Source organism: Otolemur garnettii, unplaced genomic scaffold (assembly GCF_000181295.1).
Source record: "Otolemur garnettii isolate 467f Iridium unplaced genomic scaffold, OtoGar3 scaffold00006, whole genome shotgun sequence".
NCBI classification, from domain to species: domain Eukaryota; kingdom Metazoa; phylum Chordata; class Mammalia; order Primates; family Galagidae; genus Otolemur; species Otolemur garnettii.
The window spans coordinates 22,126,065-22,146,676 of NW_003852401.1; the positions used below are offsets into that span (position 1 = coordinate 22,126,065).

At 41.4% G+C, this 20,612-nt stretch overlaps 1 protein-coding gene across 12 annotated transcripts in view; it reads right to left on the bottom strand.

Annotated features, from left to right (window-relative positions):
• Nucleotides 1–20,612, bottom strand: part of RCL1 (RNA terminal phosphate cyclase like 1) — a 103,392-nt gene that overhangs the window by 65,130 nt on the left and 17,650 nt on the right. For 11 of the 12 annotated variants that reach the window (XR_002771086.1, XR_002771085.1, XR_002771087.1 and 8 more), the window contains 3 exons: nucleotides 13,746–13,820; nucleotides 12,390–12,514; nucleotides 876–1,001 (listed from right to left, as the gene is read on the bottom strand). Coding sequence is in view for 6 of the 12 variants with exons in the window: in XM_023508109.1 (XP_023363877.1) it covers nucleotides 876–1,001; nucleotides 12,390–12,514; nucleotides 13,746–13,820 (326 nt within the window). In the remaining 6 variants the exon portion in view is untranslated. Of the gene's footprint in view, nucleotides 1–875; nucleotides 1,430–1,857; nucleotides 1,978–12,389; nucleotides 12,515–13,745; nucleotides 13,821–20,612 lie in introns of those variants that run through there. The other variant, XM_023508110.1, reaches the window with a different exon arrangement.

The following is a 20,612-nucleotide window of genomic DNA, read 5'->3' on the forward strand; positions in this document are numbered from 1 at the left end:
GCAGGCGCCTGGCCAAGAGGCCACGCATCTGAGGTTTGGCCAAAGCACTGGAAGCCACGGTAGGTACTGTCCTTGATGGGTTGCCAAGCTCAACGCGTCCTTCCCAGCTCTGCCCAATGGCTTTTAAGTGAAAATGTCATCACACACATGTCTATATGTTTAGCATTTTCCCAGTTAAAGTGATTTTAATTGCTCTTATAATTTTCTGGTTTCTAAATTACACAAGGAAAGCCTAAAGAAGGAATTTTTAGTACAGAGATCATCATTTTTTTTTTCATTTTGGTTTTCTTTTATTTTCCTTATTTAAATGTTTTATAATTTTTAAACTTTCAATTTTAGTATTCTTACTTTTTAGCAAAGCAAAGGCTTTAACTAAGCCAAATTCAAATCTGCAGTAACAACTTCCTCTGAATCTAAGTGTCTTGTTTCCACGGACGGAGAGAAATGATGATATTCACTTAGATGACAAAGAATCTAAGTGTCTTGTTTCCATGGATGGAGAGAAATGATGATATTCACTTAGATGACAAAGAATTTTTAACCCTATCCTCTTATTTACTCAGTGTGGAAAAGGTTGTTCACTTTACTCTTTTGTTGGAACAAAGCATAGATGGAGTTTAAAGTTTGGAGCACTGTTCATTAATATTAATTCCCAGAGGCCAGGCATGGGACCCTCAGCTACTAGCACTGGCCACTTTCCATGCAACAGGCACTCAGAAAATGCCAACAAGAGTAAATCAGAAGGAAATTAATTCTGAAATTATTCTTCCTCTGGCTGCCCAAGCTCTGAGCTGGCAGTTTTAACCTCAACTAGAACAGACATATGAAAAAGGCTACAGTAGCTGCAGAAGTAGACTCCAAAAACGCAGACTTACTTCCCAGAGTTGACGCCCTTCATGTGGTCTGTGTAAATATAGATGTCAGGTATAAACTTGTTGAGGAGGCTCCTTGCAGAGTCCACAATCCGGTTCGCCATCTGAGGTGACACACGCACAGAGTACCTGCAACCTAGAGTTAAGGATGTCATTCTGCTTGGACTTCAGGACGGAAGAGTCACTTATAAAGCTGGCAAACATTTGTGGAACTCTACTAACACACTGAGACTTCCAATTGTATTTAATTACTTAACTTTACAGTACTATAATTCAATTTCTTCATTATAATTATATAAGGCTTGCGTGGTCATGGTGAAAAAAATCCAAACAATACAGAGAGTAGGAAGTATAAAAAGTAAGAGTTCCTCAACCCTGCCCCGACTTCCTACCCACCTCACACCCAACAGAACCTAAGGCCAGAACCGACGCCCCACTGGGGCTAGCCTGAGTCAGTGCCAATGCACACCCCTCCCCACATGTCAACGAAAAAATAAGTATGTAGTGTGTACTTACAATGTTCAATGTACGGTCAAGGGCTGCTTGTACATGTGGGACTAAAGACATGCAAAAATAAGAACATGTGATCTTCCCACTACCCTGATACAAATCCCACAGGGCAAGTCCAAAACCAGGTATGCACAATCTGCATGTTCCAGCCCCACTGTTCAAGAATTACTGTCAATACAAATTTAATTTTCAATTGAGCTATAGAAAACAAAAATGCTCAGAGACCATGCAAAGAACCTGACCCGTCCTACTCCACTAAAAGATCAATCTTATGCTGGCGAGTCTCCCAGACCCTGCTGCCAGAGCTGCAGCCTGCTCGGTGCGGCCATCCCCAACTCAGCACCATCTATCCTCCACCATCCTAATTGTCCAGACTTCTCAATCTGAGCTGCCCTCCCTCTCTTTTCCAGTCTCGAGTTCCCTCTGTCTCCTGAAAACCCAGTCGGCACCCAACTGCAGTCTCCACTGAACTTACCATACACCTCTCTTCACAGACACACATTGTGTTCTTCCTCAAGACCACACACTCCATCAGGGCAGGGGCTTTACTTCTGTATCCCTCACAAGCTCTAATACACTACTTTTGTACTCAGAAATGCTCAATAAATATTTGACTTGACTCAAAGGACAAACTTGAAATGAGGAAAGAGCAAAGGATTTTTCAATACACAGAGCCCGTTACATCACCGCCTCTTTGGTCCAGAACGTACTTTTGACCACAGACAGCTTAGACAAACAGTCCCAGGTCTCACCCTTTGGACCAAGTGGGTGCCCACTCTGAGGCTGCCCACTCTGCCTGGGACAGCACAGGAAAAGCCACTATTCGAACATATAACCCCACAGCGTTCATGGCTCCTGAAGTTCTTTCACCTACATTATCAGTTTATTTTGTGCTCACAGCAACCCTGTGGCAAGGGCCATAATTCCTAGTTCTAGAGGATTACGTGAAGGACAACTAAGACTCAAAAACTAAGATACTTGCTCAAATTTAAACAGATCTGACTCCCCCAAAACATCTTCCTCCCCATACTCCGCCAGAGTTATAGAATCAGGAGGGTAACAGGAACAATTCAGAGCCAATGGAAACCTGTGCTATTATAGAATTCAGGCAGTGAAGTGGAGAAGAAGGCAAAGGAGCTTTAAAGCAGATACATGGAGTGACTTCGAGCCCTCTGGCTTGGCATGGAGGCCCTACTAAGGGATGGCTAAGAACCTAAGTTTCAGAATCAGACTGTGTTCAAGTCCCAGCTCCAGCAAACTGCATCATTCTGAGTCAAGTGTGCTAGCTTCCCGATGCCTTCACTTCCTAATCAGTAAAAGGGTAATGATCGTAACAGTCCTCCCCACGTCTGGAGGTACAAACAAAATAGTAATTAATTAATAGTAATGCATAGTGCTTGTTGTGTGGTAGGAGCCCAGCAAATGTCACCTGTTGCTTTTCTTATTATTAGTCCAAGATTCAAATCCCAAAGCAGCAGTTCCTATCCTTTCAGGAATCAGCCCTCTGAGAATCTTTTGAAAGCTATGGACTCTCTCCTAAGAAACATATGCACACTCACAATTTTGCAGAAAATCACAGGGAGTTGTGAACCTCCTAAAGCCAACTTATGAATCAATACCCAAGAGACAAGTTCATGGATACAGTCCATATGGGACTCTCACCCTTTCACCCACCCTGTGTTCCAGGTGAGAGCTAAAAGAGGTGCATGCATTTATGTATGTGGTAGTGGTGGTGAGTGGGGTAAGGGGTGGGAGTTGATTCTCCAAGTACTTCCCTATAGTCAAGAAAAGGTAACCAGATCACCCCGCAAATTCCAACTCACCCCACCCCAGCTTCTTCACCTAACTCTAGGTACCAAACCATAAACAACAGGACAGCACCGTAAAACTAAACAGAGTGTTCCTTTCTCTGTTGCCTACATCAGGCAGTGGGGAGAATCTGCATGGGTGGCATTAAATAAAAAGTAACTACTGTCTAGTCACAGCTACTGGCAGGAACCCAAACCTGCTCCCTGCCAGACCCTGGCCAATAGATCCTCATGGAGAATGCAAGAGGAAAAAGATGTGCTTTAGGGAGTAACTCAGTTAAAACCACAAATGCACACAAGAGTGGAGCCAGTTCTCCCAGCTCGAGCCCTCCTAGGGGCCTAAGTTCAGTCCAGCAGTCAGCTATCCTTGCATGTAAAAAACCACAAGCCAACTAAAGCTTTTTCCAAAGGCAGCATTTTTTCCCCAGGTCTCAAAACTGGCAAAGAAGGTGATCTCTAGTCAAACCCACATTCCTCTGAGGTGTTTGTAAAATGGGTACCTCTGCAGACCAGTGGCTGGAATGTTTGGTTCGCTGACAGGGAACTGAGCAAGGGCACAGTGTCACTTTTCCAGGGGAGCAGAGAGGAAGCCTCTACAAGTCAGAGATGCATCAGGGATGATTTAGGTGTCCTGTCCCTTGCCTCAAGGAAGGGAGGAACTTGGGGCCTCACAAGTATCTGCCTGACTCAGGTTCTATTCAGGAAAGGTTCACACAACATAAGCGAGAGAAACCAGGAAGGAACAAAGTTACACCCAGACTGCCTGGGCACGAGAGCTCTTTTAGCTTTCATGCTCTCTGGAAAACTCGGAGCCTTCTCCATTCTCCAGTATCCTGGTGAAAGCAGGAAGTCAAGGGATTGGAAATCTTAGGGGGCTTAAAGATCAGGTCTAGTGGAAGTAGATTTGTGTGGTATAAAGGAAGTGAGATTGTGTTTTGGGAATTCTGTTTTGAGATTTCAGATATTAGAAATGGTAAAATCCTAGGTGCTGATATGATCCAGGTAGAGACAGGTATTGGAGGCTAGGGAACTGGAAGGTGACTGCCTTTTAAAAGTGTGACAAGGGAGGCAAACCAGGATGCCTGCTTTGGGGGGTTGTAGGGTGGATGCCTAAAGTCAGTTTTGTATTTTTCAGGAGGTCTGGGATGGCGGTACTTGGAGGAAAAGAAGTGTAGTATAGTGTAGACTTTTCAGAGGCCTTGATTAGTTTGAACAGTAAGTGGTGAAGGATATGGAATGTGTGGGCTGCACAGCCACAGATGGAGAAAGTAAAAGTAATTGAGATAAAGGATCAAACTTGGGGGGCTTCCTGAAGTCTTTGTAGGGATTGTAAGAGCGGAGGAGTATTAAAACTTGCCTGGATTATGGTCTATTCTCTGCATTGCTGCCCAGGGGCCCACCTAAGGGCCAAGCCTTGTGTATACCAGCAGAGAGCTGGGCAGAAAGAGAAACTGTTCCCATCCTATCCAGCTTGATACTTGAATCAGCCCTGTGACTTACTATGTTGATGTTCAATTCTAATATTCTCTAATCGTGAGAATAATTGAGAAACTTACAAGACATGCAGTGCATCTAGAAGTGTTTAAGTAAAAACCTAAATGTGTCTTTTCTACTTAATCAGTGTCAGTTTCAAGAATGATCTCATTAACAGGCACATGGTATTCCATTATACACAAGGTCCGACGAGTTCACAAACTCATCCTAGAATAAGTGCTACATACCTCATTGCTGAATATCGCTATGGTCACCTTCAAAGTGCTCCCCTTGGAAAGCAATACACTGATGCTAAATGCAGAGTCCACCCTTCAAAGCAATTTTGGAACTCTTTTTCTAAAATGGCCGTCAGAGCTGTCACTGTATTAACCTCAATGTCCTGAATGTCATCTTCCTTTCAATATTTCCTTTAACTTTGGGTAAAGAAAAAAGCCATCTTTACCAAATACCTATGGACTTATTCTCGATGTAAGAATTTACACTCAAGGGAGGAGGCAAGATGGCCGACTGGAGCCGGCTTTCTATAAAGACTCTCATCCTAAAGGAAAGTTAAAGGATAGAAGTTTATCAAGTAAGCTGATGGTTTGGAGCTGAGCCAGGAGAGAAGATTGACAAGTGCACATCACCCCTGCTAACGCAAGCTGTGACCCCAAGGAAACAAACAATAGGTACAAAACCCATCATCAAGTGGATGGGAGTCCCCTGCCCCCTGAGAATAGCTCGTAGTGTACTTTCTACAAATGAGGAAGCAGAGTTCAGATCTCTTCTTATTCTATCCCACAGGAGAGACCCACTAAAAACCAGATCTTCTTCACCAGAGAAGACCCACTAGTATGTTATGGCACTCTCCTGCCAGGCATAAAACTGAACATATACTCTACCCACAATTCTGAACTCCTAGCACTCCCCTCTACTCTCACCCCGAGGTCTGGAAGCCTGTCCCCCATGGAGTCCAGATTCTTGGATATTTTCTCAAGAGGCATGGACAAGGCATGGGCTATTATAAGTCTGTGCTAAATCAGTGGCACAGGTGTAAAGTGGGGACTGTGGTGCGAGGGAGCCATATAGGAGAGGGAGAAACAGTACCCCAGGGCAAGAGATTCTGAAATTCCAATAGCAGACAGTTTCAGAATCCCAGCACAACTCAATCCAAATAAAGCATCTCCCACACACATTATAATTAACTTCACCAAAGTTAATATGAAGGAGAAAATTCTGCAAGCAGTCAGACAAAAGAAAACCATAACCTACAAGTGGAAGAATATTAGAATGACTGCAGATCTCTCTGCTGAAACTTTTCAAGCTATAAGAGGGTAGTCATCGATCTCTAACCTCCTAAAACAAAATAACTTTCAACCCAGGGTCCTGTATCCAGCTAAACTGAGTTTCATTTCTGATGGAGAAATTAAATACTTTAAGGACATTCACATGTTGAAAAAATTTGCCATAAGTAAACCAGTTCTCCAGGATATTCTCAGACCCATCCTCCAAAATGACCAGCACAATGCTCTACCACCAAAGTAAACTCACTCAGAAACGTTTGATCAAATTCCAACTTCCACAGTGGCAAAAGTATTAAAAATGTCCACTGGACTTTTAAAAAACTCAATACCCAAAATTCTACCAGGCTCATCAGTATTTACAATTAATGTGAATGGCTGAAATTGTCCTCTAAAGAGGCACAGGCTGGCTGACTGGATACAAAAACTCAGGCCAGATATGTGCTGCATATGAGAATCTCATCTTACCTTAAATGATAAGTATAGACGCAGGGTGAAGGGATGGTCATCTATAATTCAGGCAAATATCAATCAGAAAAAAGCAGGTGTTGCAATTTTATTCGCAGATACAATAGGCTTTAAACCAACAAAAGTGAAGATGAGGATGGTCACTTCATATTTGTTAAGGATAACACTCAACATGATAAGATTTTAATTATTAACATTTATGTACCCAACCAGAATGTGCCTCAATTTATGAGAGACTTTAACAGACATGAGCAACTTGATTTCCTCCAGCATCATAATAGTCAGAGATTTTAACACCCCTTTTGTAGTGTTGGACAGATCCTCCAATAAGAAGCTAAGCAAAGAAATTTTAGACTTAAACTTAACCATTCAACAATTGGATTTAACAGATATCTATACAACATTTCATCCTAACAAAACTGAATACACATTCTTCTCATCAGCCCACAGACCATACTCCAAAATTGATCACATCTTAGGTCACAAGTCTAACCTCAGCAAATTTAAAAGAATAGAAATTATTCCTTGCATCTTCCTGGACTATCATGGAATAAAAGTTGAACTCAGTAACAAGAGGAATCTGCACAGTCATACAAAAATAAGGAAACCTTATGCTGAATGATAGCTGGGTCATATAGGAGATTAAGAAAGAAATTACCAAATTTTTGGAACAAAATGATAATGAAGACATGAAACACTAGAACCTCTGGGATATAGCAAATGCAGTCTTATAAGTGAAATTACAGCTTTGCTAGCCTTCTTCAAGAGAACAGACAGAGAGGAAGTTAACAACTTAATAAGACATCTCAAGCAACTGAAAAAAGAAGAACATTCCAATCCCAAACCCAGCAAAAGAAAAAAAAATAACCAAAATTAGAGCAGAATTAAATAAAATTAAAAACAAAAGAATTATACAACAGATCAATAAATCAAAAAGTTGGTTTTTCTGAAAAGGTCAATAAAATAGATAAACCTTTGGCCAACCTAACCAGGAATAAAAGAGTAAAATATCTAATTTCATCAATCAGAAATGACAAAGACAAAATAACTACAAATTTCTAATTTCCTCAGAAATTCAAAAAATCCTTGATGAATATTACAAGAAACTCTATTCTGAGAAACATGAAAATCTGAAGGAATTAGACGAATACTTGGAAAAATGCCACCTTCCTAGGCTTAACTAGAATGTTAAACAGGCCTATATCAAGTTCTGAAATAGCATCAACTATCCAAAATCTCCCCAAAAAGAAAAGTCTGGGACCAGATGGCTTCACATCAGAATTCTACCAAACCTTTAAAGAAGAACTAGTACCTATATTACTCAACCTTTTCCAAAATATACAAAAAGAAGGAATACTACCCAACACATTCTATGAAGCAAACATCACCTTGATCCCCAAACCAGGAAAAGACCCAACAAGAAAAGAAAATTAAAGACCAATATCTCTAATGAATATCTCTAATTGAATATTAAAAATATTCAATAAGATCCTAGCAAACTGGGGCTGCACCCGTGGCTCAAAGGAGTAGGGCACTGGCCCTATATGCCAAAGGTGGCAGGTTCAAACCCAGCCCTGGCCAAAAACTGCAAAAAAAAAAAAAAAGATCCTAGCAAACAGAATCCAGCAACATATCAAACAAATTATACACCATGACCAATTGGGTTTTATCCCAGGGTCTCAAGGCTGGTTCAATACATGTAAATCTATAAGTATAATTCCAGAACACTTAAGAAAATGGGTATAAAAGGGACATTTCTTAAACTGATAGAGGCCATTTACTAACCCACAGCCAATATCGTATTGAATGGAGTTAAACTGAAATCGTTTCCACTCAGATTAGGAACCAGGCAAGGTTGCCCATTGTCTCCACTGCTTTTTAACATTGTAATGGAAGTCTTAGCCATCACAATCAGGAAAGAAAAGGTGATCCAGGGTATCCATATAGGGTCAGAAGAGATCAATCTTTCACTCTTCACAGATGATATGATTGTATATCTGAAAAACCCCAGGCATTCAACTACAAAACTCTTAGAAGTGATCAAGGAATACAGCAACATCTCAGGTTATAAAATCAACACTCATAAATCTGTAGCCTTTATATATACCAAAAATAGTCAAGCTGAAAAAAATAGTCAAGGACTCTATTACTTTTACAGTAGTGCCAAAGAAGATGAAATATTTGGGAGTTTACCTAACCAAGGATGCGAAAGATCTCTATAAAGAGAACCATGGGGCGGTGCCTGTGGCTCAAAGGAGTAGGGCACTGGCCCCATATGCCGGAGGTGGTGGGTTCAAACCCAGACCTGGCCAAAAAAAAAAAAAAAAAAGAACTATGAAACTCTAAGAAAATAAATAGCTGAAGATGTTAACAAACAGAAAAACATACCATGCTCATGGGTGGGAAGAATCAACATTGTTAAAATGTCCATATTACCCAAAGCGATATACAATTTTAATGCAATCTCTATTATACTTTAAAGACCTCAAAAAAATAATACTTCATTTTATAAGGAATCAAAAAAAAAAACCTTGAACAGCCAAGACATTACTCAGAAATAAAAACAAATCAGGAAGATCGATAGTGATCAAAACAGGATGGTTGGCACAAAAAACAGAGAGATAGATGTATGGAACAGACTAGAGAACCAAGAGATGAACGCAGCTACTTACTGTCATTTGATCTATGACAAGACAATTAAAAACATTCATTGAGGAAAAGACTCTCTACTTATCAAATGGTACTGGGTGAACTGGGTGGCAACCTATAGAAGACTGAAGCTAGACCCACACCTTTCACCATTAACTAAGATAGACTCTCACTGGATTAAAGATTTAAACTTAAGACATAAAACTATAAAAATACTAAAAGAAAGTGCAGAGAAAACACTTGAAGAAATTGGCCTGGGAGAATATTTTATGAGGAGGACTCCCTGGGCAATTGAAGCAACACCAAATATACATTACTGGGATCTGATCAAACTAAAAAGCTTCTGTACAGCCAAGAACACAGTAAGTAAAGCAAGCAGACAGCCCTCAGAATGGGAGAAGGTATTTGTAGGTTATGTCTCTGACAAAGGTTTAATAACCAGAATCCACAGAGAACTCAAACATATTAGCAAGAAATAAGAACAAGTGATTCCATCTCAGTGTGGGCAAGGGATTTGAAGAGAAACTTCTCTTAAGAAGACAGGAGCACAGTTTACAGACACATGAAAAAATGCTCATCATCCTTAATCATCAGAGAAATGCAAATCAAAACCACTTTGAGATATCATTTAACTCCAGTAAGATTAGCCCACATCACAAAATCCCAAAACCATAGATGCTGGTGTGGATATGGAGAAAAGGGAACACTTCTGCATTGTTGGTGAGAATGCAAACTAATAAATTCCTCTTGAAGAGATGTTTGGAGATCACTTAGGGATCTAAAAATAGACCTGCCATTAGATCCTGCAATTCCTCTACTAGGTATATATCCAGAAGACCAAAAATCACTTTATAACAAAGTGCAACAGAGTATCTACTGCAGCCCAATTCATAATTGCTAAGTCATGGAAGAAGCCCATGTGCCCATCAACCCATGAATGGATTAGTAAATTATGGTATATTTACAACATGGAATATTATGTAGCCTAAAAAAAAGATGGAGACTTTACCTCTTTCATGTTTGCATGGATGGAGCTGGAACATATTTTTCTTAGAAAGTATCTCAAGAATGGAGGAAAATGGCTCGGTGCCTATGGCTCAAGTGGCTAAGGCGACAGCCACATACACCTGAGCTGGCAGGTTCGAATCCAGCCCGGCCAGCCAAACAACAGTGACGGCTGCAACTAAAAAATGGCCAGGCGCCTGTAATCCCAGCTACGAGGGAGGCAGAGGCAGGAGAATCGATTGAGCCCAGGAGTTGGATGTTGTTGTCACTCTACCCAGGGTGATAACTTGAGGCTCTGTCCCAAAAAAAAAAAAAAGGAAGAAAAAGTTTCCATGTACTCATCCCTACTATGAAACCAATTTATAAGCACCCACACTTCCATATGAAAGCTATAACCCAACTACAGCCCAACAGGAAGGGGAAAGAGGAGTGGAAGGGGAGAGGAGAGGAGGGGAGAGTATGTGTGCAGGGAGGGTGATTGGCGGGAACACACCTCTGGTGCATTTTACAAGGGTACATGTTAAGACTACTGAGTGTAGAATATAAATGACTTAACACAATAACTAAGAAAAATGGTTAAATGCTATGTTAACCAGTCTGATGAAGTATTTCAAATTGTATATAAACCCAGCCCATTGTACCCCATAATTGCATCAATGTACACAGCTGTGATTTAATTTAAAAAAAAGAAGAAAATTAAAGACAAAAAAAAAAAAAGAATTTACTCTCAACTAAGAATAAAAAGAACAGCAGCTACTTGAACCCAATGCTCACTCACACACCAATGTCTCCTACTGTACAACTACCACTTCACTTCATTTAACTCTACACCCCTTACCACAGCATAACAGGCCCAGTGACACCTGAGGCAACCAATGCATGGGGCCAAAATGTTTCCAGAGGGAGTGGCAGAGCCAGTATCAGAACCCATGTCCATCTGACCTCAGTACCCGGCCTTTCAATTACCGTGTTACCTTGCTCCACCTGCCTCCCTCTCCTACTTAAATCTACTTCAAAGGACCTACAAAAACACTCAAATCATTACTATTTTTAAATGGGAGGGAGTCTGAGTCTTCCCTACTCTCTCTCCATCAAGTTTCCACCTCATCTTTCTTTGTGCCGCTCTTTCCATCAAGATTCTGGAAAGAGTGGCCCCTATACATCACCATCTCCCTCCCCTTCAGTCCACAACCCTGAACTGGTCACCAGGCTTGGTCTCCACCAGTGTGAGGAAAGAGCTCTGATGCTCAGCTCCTCGGCTTCTCCCACCCTGGTGCTCACTCCTCAGGCCCTGGAAGGTGCTGACCTGGGAAGCTGGGTTTTCTTTATTCTCCTCCCTACTCTCTGACATCTCACCTTACTTTGCTCTTGCTTTCACGTTTTGGTGGCCTCTCAGGGTTCGACCTCCTCTCTTTGCACTCTTCATGGTCGCTAATTCCAGTTACCTTCAGCTCTTCACTGGCTCCTGCCTGCCTTTATGCCCTGTTTTCTACTATCAAATACCACCAACTGACCTGAATTCTAGCCACACAGCATTACAGAACTCCCCAGAGCCACTGTGCACGGTCACCTCTGTACAGGCCTGTGTTTCTGCCTGAAGCACCCCTCCTTTCTTGCTTCTCTTCACAAGCATCACAAACCTCTCTGCTTCATGGCTCCTTTCTATAGGAAAAAGCAGGAGCTAAACGCCTGGGCTCCAGAGTCAGAGACAGAGTTCAAATCTCAGCTCTACCATCATTAGCAGTTAAACTCCTAATGCCTCAGTTTCCCTATGTGTAAAATAGGATGAAAGTGAACTCATAGAGTCACTCTGAAGCTTAAAAATAAGGAATGTGCAAAGTGATTACTGAAGCAAATGCAGAGCAAACACTTCATTATTATTATCCCAGCCCTTCCACATCCTCCAGATAAAATTGGCCACTCTCTCCTCTTCGGCCTCCCAACCCATGGCAACATTTTGTAAGCTGTATCAGAACTATGTATTTGCATTATTAGTTTCCTTCACTGGAAGATGAACTCTTCTGAAGCAAGGACTGTAGTAGATTCGTGGCCCCCAAGCCAAAGCCCAGGGGAGCCACTGCTTAAGTATTAACTGAAAAAAAAGAAGAATGACTCAATCAATCTAGTCATGATGAGGCAGAGAGGAAAACAAACATCATACCTCACCCCCAAATTACAATTTCACTGTTAGGGCATTTCCAAGATTATAGTTTAAAATGTGAATAACCTTGGGAAGAAGTGGTCAGTCATTCTTATCTTAAGCAAGAAAAAAATAAATAATCTAACCCAAATGCAAAGGATACGCCATTCCTCTGATACGTTTGATTTTTCCTGGATCTGTGAGCTGTACAGGCTTCAGGACCTTCCGTACAGGACAGGAAAACATCACTTCACCTCCTCCTCCAGGAGGCATCCCCCGTCGTATAATCTGTATGTGGAGTGAGAAATACGATGCTAGGACTCAGCTAACCAGTGGGTTACCCTGACACCCAACACAGGGAGGATTACACCAACAGGCTTTTCCTTACAAGGCAGATAGCTCTTTCATAGCTACTTGTCAACCCCTTCAAGACCAACAGCACCTTCTGTTAGCAACAAGAGGGCAAGACCTCTGCAGTGCGTCCAAGCCAAGGTCAAAGCAGATGACCCACGTGGTTCTGCCTCTCAACCTGTAACCTGAGCAGATCACTTCACCACCAGGGCCTATTTCAACCTCCTCAAAATGAGAAACGGGCCTCGTTCATTAGCTGCTAACTTCTTAGCCATCAAATACCCCCGTCTCCTTCCATGTAAATAACTGATCTATCAAACTCTACATCATTCAATAAAAATGAAGTCATTTCCCCTATTTAAAAACACCAATTTAACAGTCCCAGATGCTAAATAAACAGCTTACCATACTAAATTGGTACAATTTCTTTTAATAACAAACAGATGCTTAAATTATATCTACTAGGTTCTGGAAATAAATGCTGAAAAATCTCAAGAGCACCCACATTGGGAGCCCCTAACCATAAATCATATCTAGGATCATTTAGATCTGCAAGGTAATACACTCAAATCCTAACTCCACTACTAAGTAGCTGAGTGACACAGACAGACAAAGAGCGAGAAGAAATGGAATGAATATATGTAAAATGCTTACAAGAGCACCAATCAAAGTAAGTACAACATAACTGTTGGCTACTATTGTCAGAACTAAAGAGTCCCTTTCAATTCAAAGTCTGTAGTGTTTGGTTCATGAGCCCGTGGGTCTTCTAATAAATGGCGACTTTTTTTTTTTTGAGACAGAGTCTCACTCTGTTTCCTGGGTGGAGCGCTATGGGAACATCATAGCTCACAGCAACCTCATTCTCCTGGATTTAAGCAATTCTCTTGCCTCAGCCTCCTGAGAAGGTGGGACTACAGGTGCCCTCCACCAACCCCAGCTAATTTTTCCTATTTTTAGTAGAGACAGGGTCTTACTCTTGTTCAGGCTGGTCTCAAACTCCTGAGTTTGAGCAATCCACTCATCTTGGCTTCCCAGAGTGCTACGATTACAGGTGTGAACCACCGTGCCCAGCCAAATGGTGACTTTAAATGTGACACATACATACAGCTCTCCCAAAGAGTAAGAAAATGTTTTACATAGACACAGACGATAGTTCATATGTTCTTACCTTTAGCTCAAATGATTCACCATCAATCCCAAACTGTTTCAACAGAGGGAGTGCTGTTGCCTTAAGAACATCAACCTATGAAATTATTTAAAAAGAAAAAAAAAATTAAACCTTGGCCAGACAGAGGAGTCCAAGAAGGAGGCAATGCTTACTGACTAGGTAGATGATAAAACATGAGAAACAGAAAGGATTCTGGCCTACAACTGAGGAGATGGGCCTGGCTCTGCCCCTGAGTAACCCTGTGATTTTATAAGCCCCTTGACTTCTCCAAGTTGATGAACATTTCTCACTCCATTGAGAGCAAGTAAGGGAGTAATTTTCTTTCCCATGTTGTAGTTGAGGCAACATTCGTTACTCATTAGAAATGCAATACATGATTTGAATGTCAGCCTCTTGACATGTCAGTCTATGTGGAATCCACAAATGAATAAGACTACCTTCTAGTCACTGTGAGCACAAGATGCATCAACAAAAAGCACGGAGAAACTGCTAGACTCATATGGAAAACACACTGGGAAGCCCTGCTCTTACAAGTATAAACACTGCAGAAGAAATTACCAGTCTTTTTCATTAATCTTTTCTCAACATGGTACATGCTAAATGTTTAGAGCCAGTAGCCCATTGGGTCAAAGCAAACCAAACGAACTACTCAACAGCTAACCTAAGTACCCTAACAACCCGCACCACACAGGCACCTAAAGGGAAGGTGAAGATTCTGCTTGAAAGAATGGGACAGTGGGGAATGACAGCCTCACACTATATGATGCGGCACAAAGTCCCAACTGTAACTGCAACACCCACAGTTAATGACAAGACTTGGCCACATGTTACCATTATCTCTCACCCATTCAGAACTCCTAGAAAGTCTGGCTTCTTTCTTATTCATCTGTGGATTCCTCATAGACTAAAAAGTTGACATCCAAATCATGTATTGCATATCTAAGTAACAAATATTGCTTCTACTGCAACATGGGAAAGAAAACTACTCTCTACTTGCTTTCATTGGAGCAAGAGATGTTCCCCTCTTACCAGCAGAGAGGGCCTGCAGCATGAGCAAAGGGTGTAGGGAGAGCCCTAGTCCCACTCTAGGCTCTACTTCTATTAGCTGTGTGGCCTCTGACAAGAAAATCACAAGTATGTGAATTTCTTTATCTTAAAGGTAAGAGGCTCTATCCTGGCTGTCTCTAAGTTACCACCTTCTCTAACAGGCTAAGAAGCCTCAAAGAAATACTGTTCTATAACAACAGAAGTAGAACCAGAAGTAGAAGTAACCTGAGACACCCAAGAACACATTGAATAAATTAAGAGCAGCTGGAGAGAAGACCAAGCCAGATTCTGAAACAGTGGGAGGATGCAAGGAAGCAGGTTACTCTGGAATTAGGCACCACCAGCTCTCCCAGGAAAAAGGTGAGAAAACAGAGCATCCCTGCTGGCTCATCTTTCCTATACTGAGTCACAAAGGAAGAAGCCAAGTTTACTAAGAGGGTGAGCCAGAAACCAAGTGTAATTCCAGGTATAGTCCTGTCCCCATCCAAGTCTGAGGCCAGGCAACACAGTGCAGTGGGACAAGGGCTAGAAAGGCAGAGGCCCTGAGACCCATTCTGCCTCTTCCCAGCTCTTGGAGCTCTGTTGCCTCCTATATAAGATGAGAGCTGTGCTGGACACTCTATGGTCTCCTGCAGCTCTCCACACTCTAGTTTCAGCAGAATGAGAGTGGCCTACAAGTCCCAGTTAAGGCACACTGAGCGGTCACTCTGTAGTTGGGGGGGAAAGGCAAAGACCTGACCCCTCACAGCACTGGCACTGTCCTTCCAGTGCAGCCGATCAATCAACAAGGAGCTGTGATGATCCACACCCATCAATGCCAAATAGAGGAGTAAAAACTTGCTGCTCTTCAGTTACTTTATCTGAACACCCACCTCACTGGGCTGGTGAAAGAGTTAAACAACCTCACATATACACATCCACACACATGTACATTCCAAACAACGCCAAGCATATAGTAGGCAGTATTCTACTTCTTTTCCCTTCCCAGAAGGGAACTTAAAGGGAATGGAATCTTCACTCACCATTGGCCCAGCTGGTTGGCATCAGTAAATATTTACTACGGGTTCTGGTGCCATATCACTGAGATTCAGAGGAGACATTCTAGAACTTTTCTTTTCCTCAAAATTTCTCCCCATTTCCTTTCTTCTTGCCTCTAAGGAGAAAATGTCCCTTCCCCTTTCTAAGGTGTATCCCATCTCTTCTGCTTTCAATCTTTATCCCAGCTGGAATTCTGCAAGGACCCTCAGTTTTTTATTTTAATTCTTTCCTTTTCCTTTATAAGTGTCTCCTCAGCCTACAAACAAGCATGAGTTTCTGGCCCAGCCTAAAAAGAAATTCCAAACCTCAGCTCTTAACCTTCTGGAAGAATCTCCTAACTTGCCGTAGCTCTAGTTCCTACTCATTCCCAGTGAGTCAGTCCTTACACTTTCCAGTGAGCCTGCTCTCTCAAAGGTCAATGAAACTGCTCATAGGCCTATCCTGACACAACTCCTCCAAACATCCACCCACCTATCCTTGGCTTCTCCAAAGACTTGAAGCCCCACAGTCTTTCTGTCTCTAGGTCCTCCCCAACTCACACTCTAAACACACATTTCCCCTCCTACTACTCTTAGCCCCTTGGACCAGGGGACAAAAACTAACACTCACGGAGGCTAAACAGAAATTTAAATAACTCAGCGAGCTACAACCTGTATCCAGCTGGAGAGCTCACGCAGCTACTCAGCTCCCACTGATAACTGTGATGAAGGAACAGCCATTCAGCCCTGTTACATGGCCCTGCTATAAGGTAAAACCTGGGGCTTCAAACATGAAGAACCCAATTAGATACACACATACCACCACCACCACCACCACCCAGTTATCCTTCAACACCTGCAAGATAACTTTAGCCAAAAAGCCATCAGTGTTCAAACCTCAGCACTGACCAATCTCATCCAGTAAGTAAGATCCTGATGACATGTCTGAAGCTCCAGATGATAATTCCCAACTGCTAAATGGATATCCCCATGTGGTTATGGTGCCAACATCCCAGGAATAGGACCAAAATCAAACATGTCATCCATTATCCTACCACAATTTTAATCTTCCTGTGTCAAGCTCTTTCTGAACATCATCCCTCAAGTCAATCAGGACAGAAGTCATGGAGTCATTTAAGGCAACTTCCTCTCATCCCATCTTCAATTAGCTGTCAAGTAATGAAGTCTCTGTCTTTCATATCTGCCCCTGCCTCTCTACTTCCATCTCATAATATCCTAATTAGTTAACCACCTCTCCAATTTATCATTCACTCGACCTCCAGAATCATCCCCCCAAACCCCAAACTGTCTCTGGTTTCCCCTCCTCTAGAAACCCTGACACAAAGCATTATGCTTGTACTTCTAGCAGAACCCAGGGGTATTCAGTCTTGTAGTCTCCCTCAGTGGGCTCACAGCTGTCCTCCCCTGAGACCAGAAGTTCTTTAAGGGCAGAATCACTCATCTCATTTTGTATACAGCGACTAGATGCAGACATGAGATAATGAGGAAACCACACACAAGAAAAGAGTAACTTGAAATGAAGCAACCATGGAATGGACTGAAGAAGTTACTCTTTACCCAGGTTTAGGTATATTTATTTTACCCTGGGCTGGAGTCAGGTACCAGTCACACAGCTGGCAAAAGCGGACAGTCCTGCAGCATATGAAAACAAAATTTATTAATACTCTGCATAGCAGAGCTGCATTTCTGGGGAATTAACCGACTCTTTGTCATTGTTAACATATAAAACTTTTTCAGTACTGACAGTGAGAAAAGCCTAAGCTCATTGGGGAAGGAGTACAAACTGAGACCCAACACTACTGAGTCCCCTACACACCTCAGGGCACTTTCCCATTCTTTTAGGCAGCTCTTCTTCTTCCAATGTAAGTGGAAATATGCCTCCTTTCACACATTTAACCGAAGGGCCCATTTCCAAGAATCTTCCAGAAAATGCACAAAAAAGTAGTCATTTAAACTAAAAATTCTATGCTTATGCAGCATCTCTTGACAGTTTAAAAATTTCAGATCTTGTACTATATTCAGTGCCCCAGGGAAAAAAGTTTATGCAGCTGGATTTCCAAGAAGTAAGGAATTAAGTCTTTTACTGCCTAAGAACATATTAACCATTATTATATCCGAGTACAGGATTGGGGAACATTTTCATGTTGGAAGGCCACATTAATTAGGCAGTAATCAAATATGGTCACGTTCAAGAAACTTCATAAGATACATTTTAAAATGTAAATTATTCTGTAAAACTTGAACAGCTAAGTAATAATTCCACAAAATGAACACTATTCGTTAATTTTAAAATTAATCTTTTCATGGCTTTGTTATGTCTTTTTGTTGGAAAGCATCTGAATATGTGGTTGAAGGTCTGTACTTTCTTTCAGTTGATCCTCTAGATGGGTATGTGTCATCTTTGACCTTAAGGGTGTCTGGATTTGGGTTAGGAAGAAGAATGTAGATTTGCAGCAATAAACGAAGCAATAAGCAAAAGCAAGAAAGGATTTTCGGGCATGCTGCCAAAGGTGTGGGCATTCTGCTGCATTTCTCCATATTTCTATTGGATCTTTCTTAGAATCAGACAATGACTTTAAAATGTCATCTACTGAGCACTCAATTAATTTCACCTGTAGTTCTTTAGGTGCTACAACTAGGTGAGGCTGAAATACTAATTTGAGTGTGATGTCATGATACCCAAAGCCAGTGAAACTTTCACTATGTTTCTATCTACAACAGCTGCAGTGTTCAAATGATTCAGGTACATCAATAACTATTCACCTGGCTCGGCGCCTATAGCTCAACCGGCTAAGGCGCTAGCCACGTACACCTAAGGTGGCGGGTTTGAATCCCCAGCCCGACCCGCCAAACAACAATGACAGCTGCAACCAAAAAAAAAAAAAGCCGGGCATTGTGGCGGGCGCCTGTGGTCCCAGCTACTTGGGAGGTGAAGGCAGGAGACTCATTTGAGCCCAGGAGTTGGAGGTTGCTGTGAGCTGTAATGCCACGGCACTCTACCCAGGGGGACAGCTTGAGGCTCTGTCTCAAAAAAAAATAAATAAATAACTATTCACCAATAACTGTCTAACTGGGGAAAATACTGGTCTGAAATTTCCTCTTAAAGAAGAGTTTTGAAAAAGGATAGCTTTTTTTTGAAATGCTTGGATTTTTCTGCCACATATCACACACAGCTTCAGTTTTACCGTGGTAAGAAATATTCAGGTTGTTTTGGCTGGACGTTATATCACACAGAAATGCTGTGTCCCTTTAGAAATTTTCTTTCAATAATTCACACTGCTGATTTTATTCTGCATAAAATTTAACCATCTGTTCTCAACAGAGATAAAATATTAGCTAACACCTGTCCCTGCGATAGCCAACACACTTGAGAACTGTAGGGCAAACCACACTGAACACCTTATGGTTCAATTTTAGCATGTTAGAAAACTGACTATACTATGCTGCATTTGCACGAATTAACAATAGTTATCACTTGTTGCAAAGTGTCACTTAAAATACTAGCTTTAGCAGAGAGACTTTGCTGATGTAAGATACAATAAAAATAAAAGAGAGTGCCTGGATCTGTTAATATATTTTTTTAATTGGTGCAATAAACCCTTTATGTTTTCCTGTCCTGGAAGGTCTACTGTCTGTACACACACTCAATTAATTTAGCAAATTCAGTCCAACTTTAGGACATTTATTTTGAAAGCTAAAGATATGTATGCCCAGTGTTCTGTTCCCAAGAGTGCCCAAAGTGAGTAACCCTTTGTAACAAAGAAAAAATCTTTTGCTATGACCTGAATGAAGTATAAAACCTGTGCCAAGTCAGTAGTACAAGGTGATTCACCCAAAAAGTGATCAAATAATATACATTTTTCTTTTGAAGTACTGCATGAAGTTGTTCTGTTAAGTGAAAGGCTAATTCATGCTGCTGATCAGTTATGATCATCCTTGAAAGAGGCAGTTGTTTGTACTTTGAAACATTGTGGGGTCTCAGCATCTACAACTCTGACAATTTCTACCTCGCTGAATGGCTTCCCTTTGTTCCCAAGTATTTAAGCTACTTTGTAAGTTTCTTCAGTGGCATTATTTCCGGGTCTTACTGCCACTTGCTAGAATTGTCTTTGCTTTTGCTTTTCATTTTTAACCTCTGAATTACATCCCTTTATGCCTCTCCCTCTAATTTAAAATATCTGTGGTCCTGATGAGTGTTATAATGCTGATGATCATTGAATTTCTTTAAGGATGGCATCTGCAGTAACACAAAGCAAGCAAATGACCTTCTCTTTAGCAGAAACAAGGTAATATTACAATTCCCAATTCTCATTAAAAAATCTGTTTTCTTCCTTCCAGGTTCTCTTGGTCTTCTTTGACACAATGGGCTGTTAAGCAGACAGGATTTAAAAATACTATGGAGCTGTTCAGCCAATCACAAATTCCACTTCAAAGATAAACACGGTACACTGATGTCAAAAGTCGATAACAGATTGGTGTACCGAACCCCCATAAACGCTTGCCAACCAGCCTCCTGTGGCAATGGGGCAAGCCAAGCAGGGAAAGCTAGAACTAAATCATGACTGTAACAGCTGTCAATTTAACTCTTGTGGCTTACTAATGCTCCTTCTACTTGTGCCAATCAATCTGGAAGGATTATTTGCTGGAACTTACTTTATTCTTTTGTATTTTAAATATGTTTATTTTAAAAATAAAAATATAAATGATGAACAAAAATGTATTAAGAAAAATAAAAGGATTTGTTCTGTACAATTTGGATTCAGTCAAAAGGTAGCACCTAAAG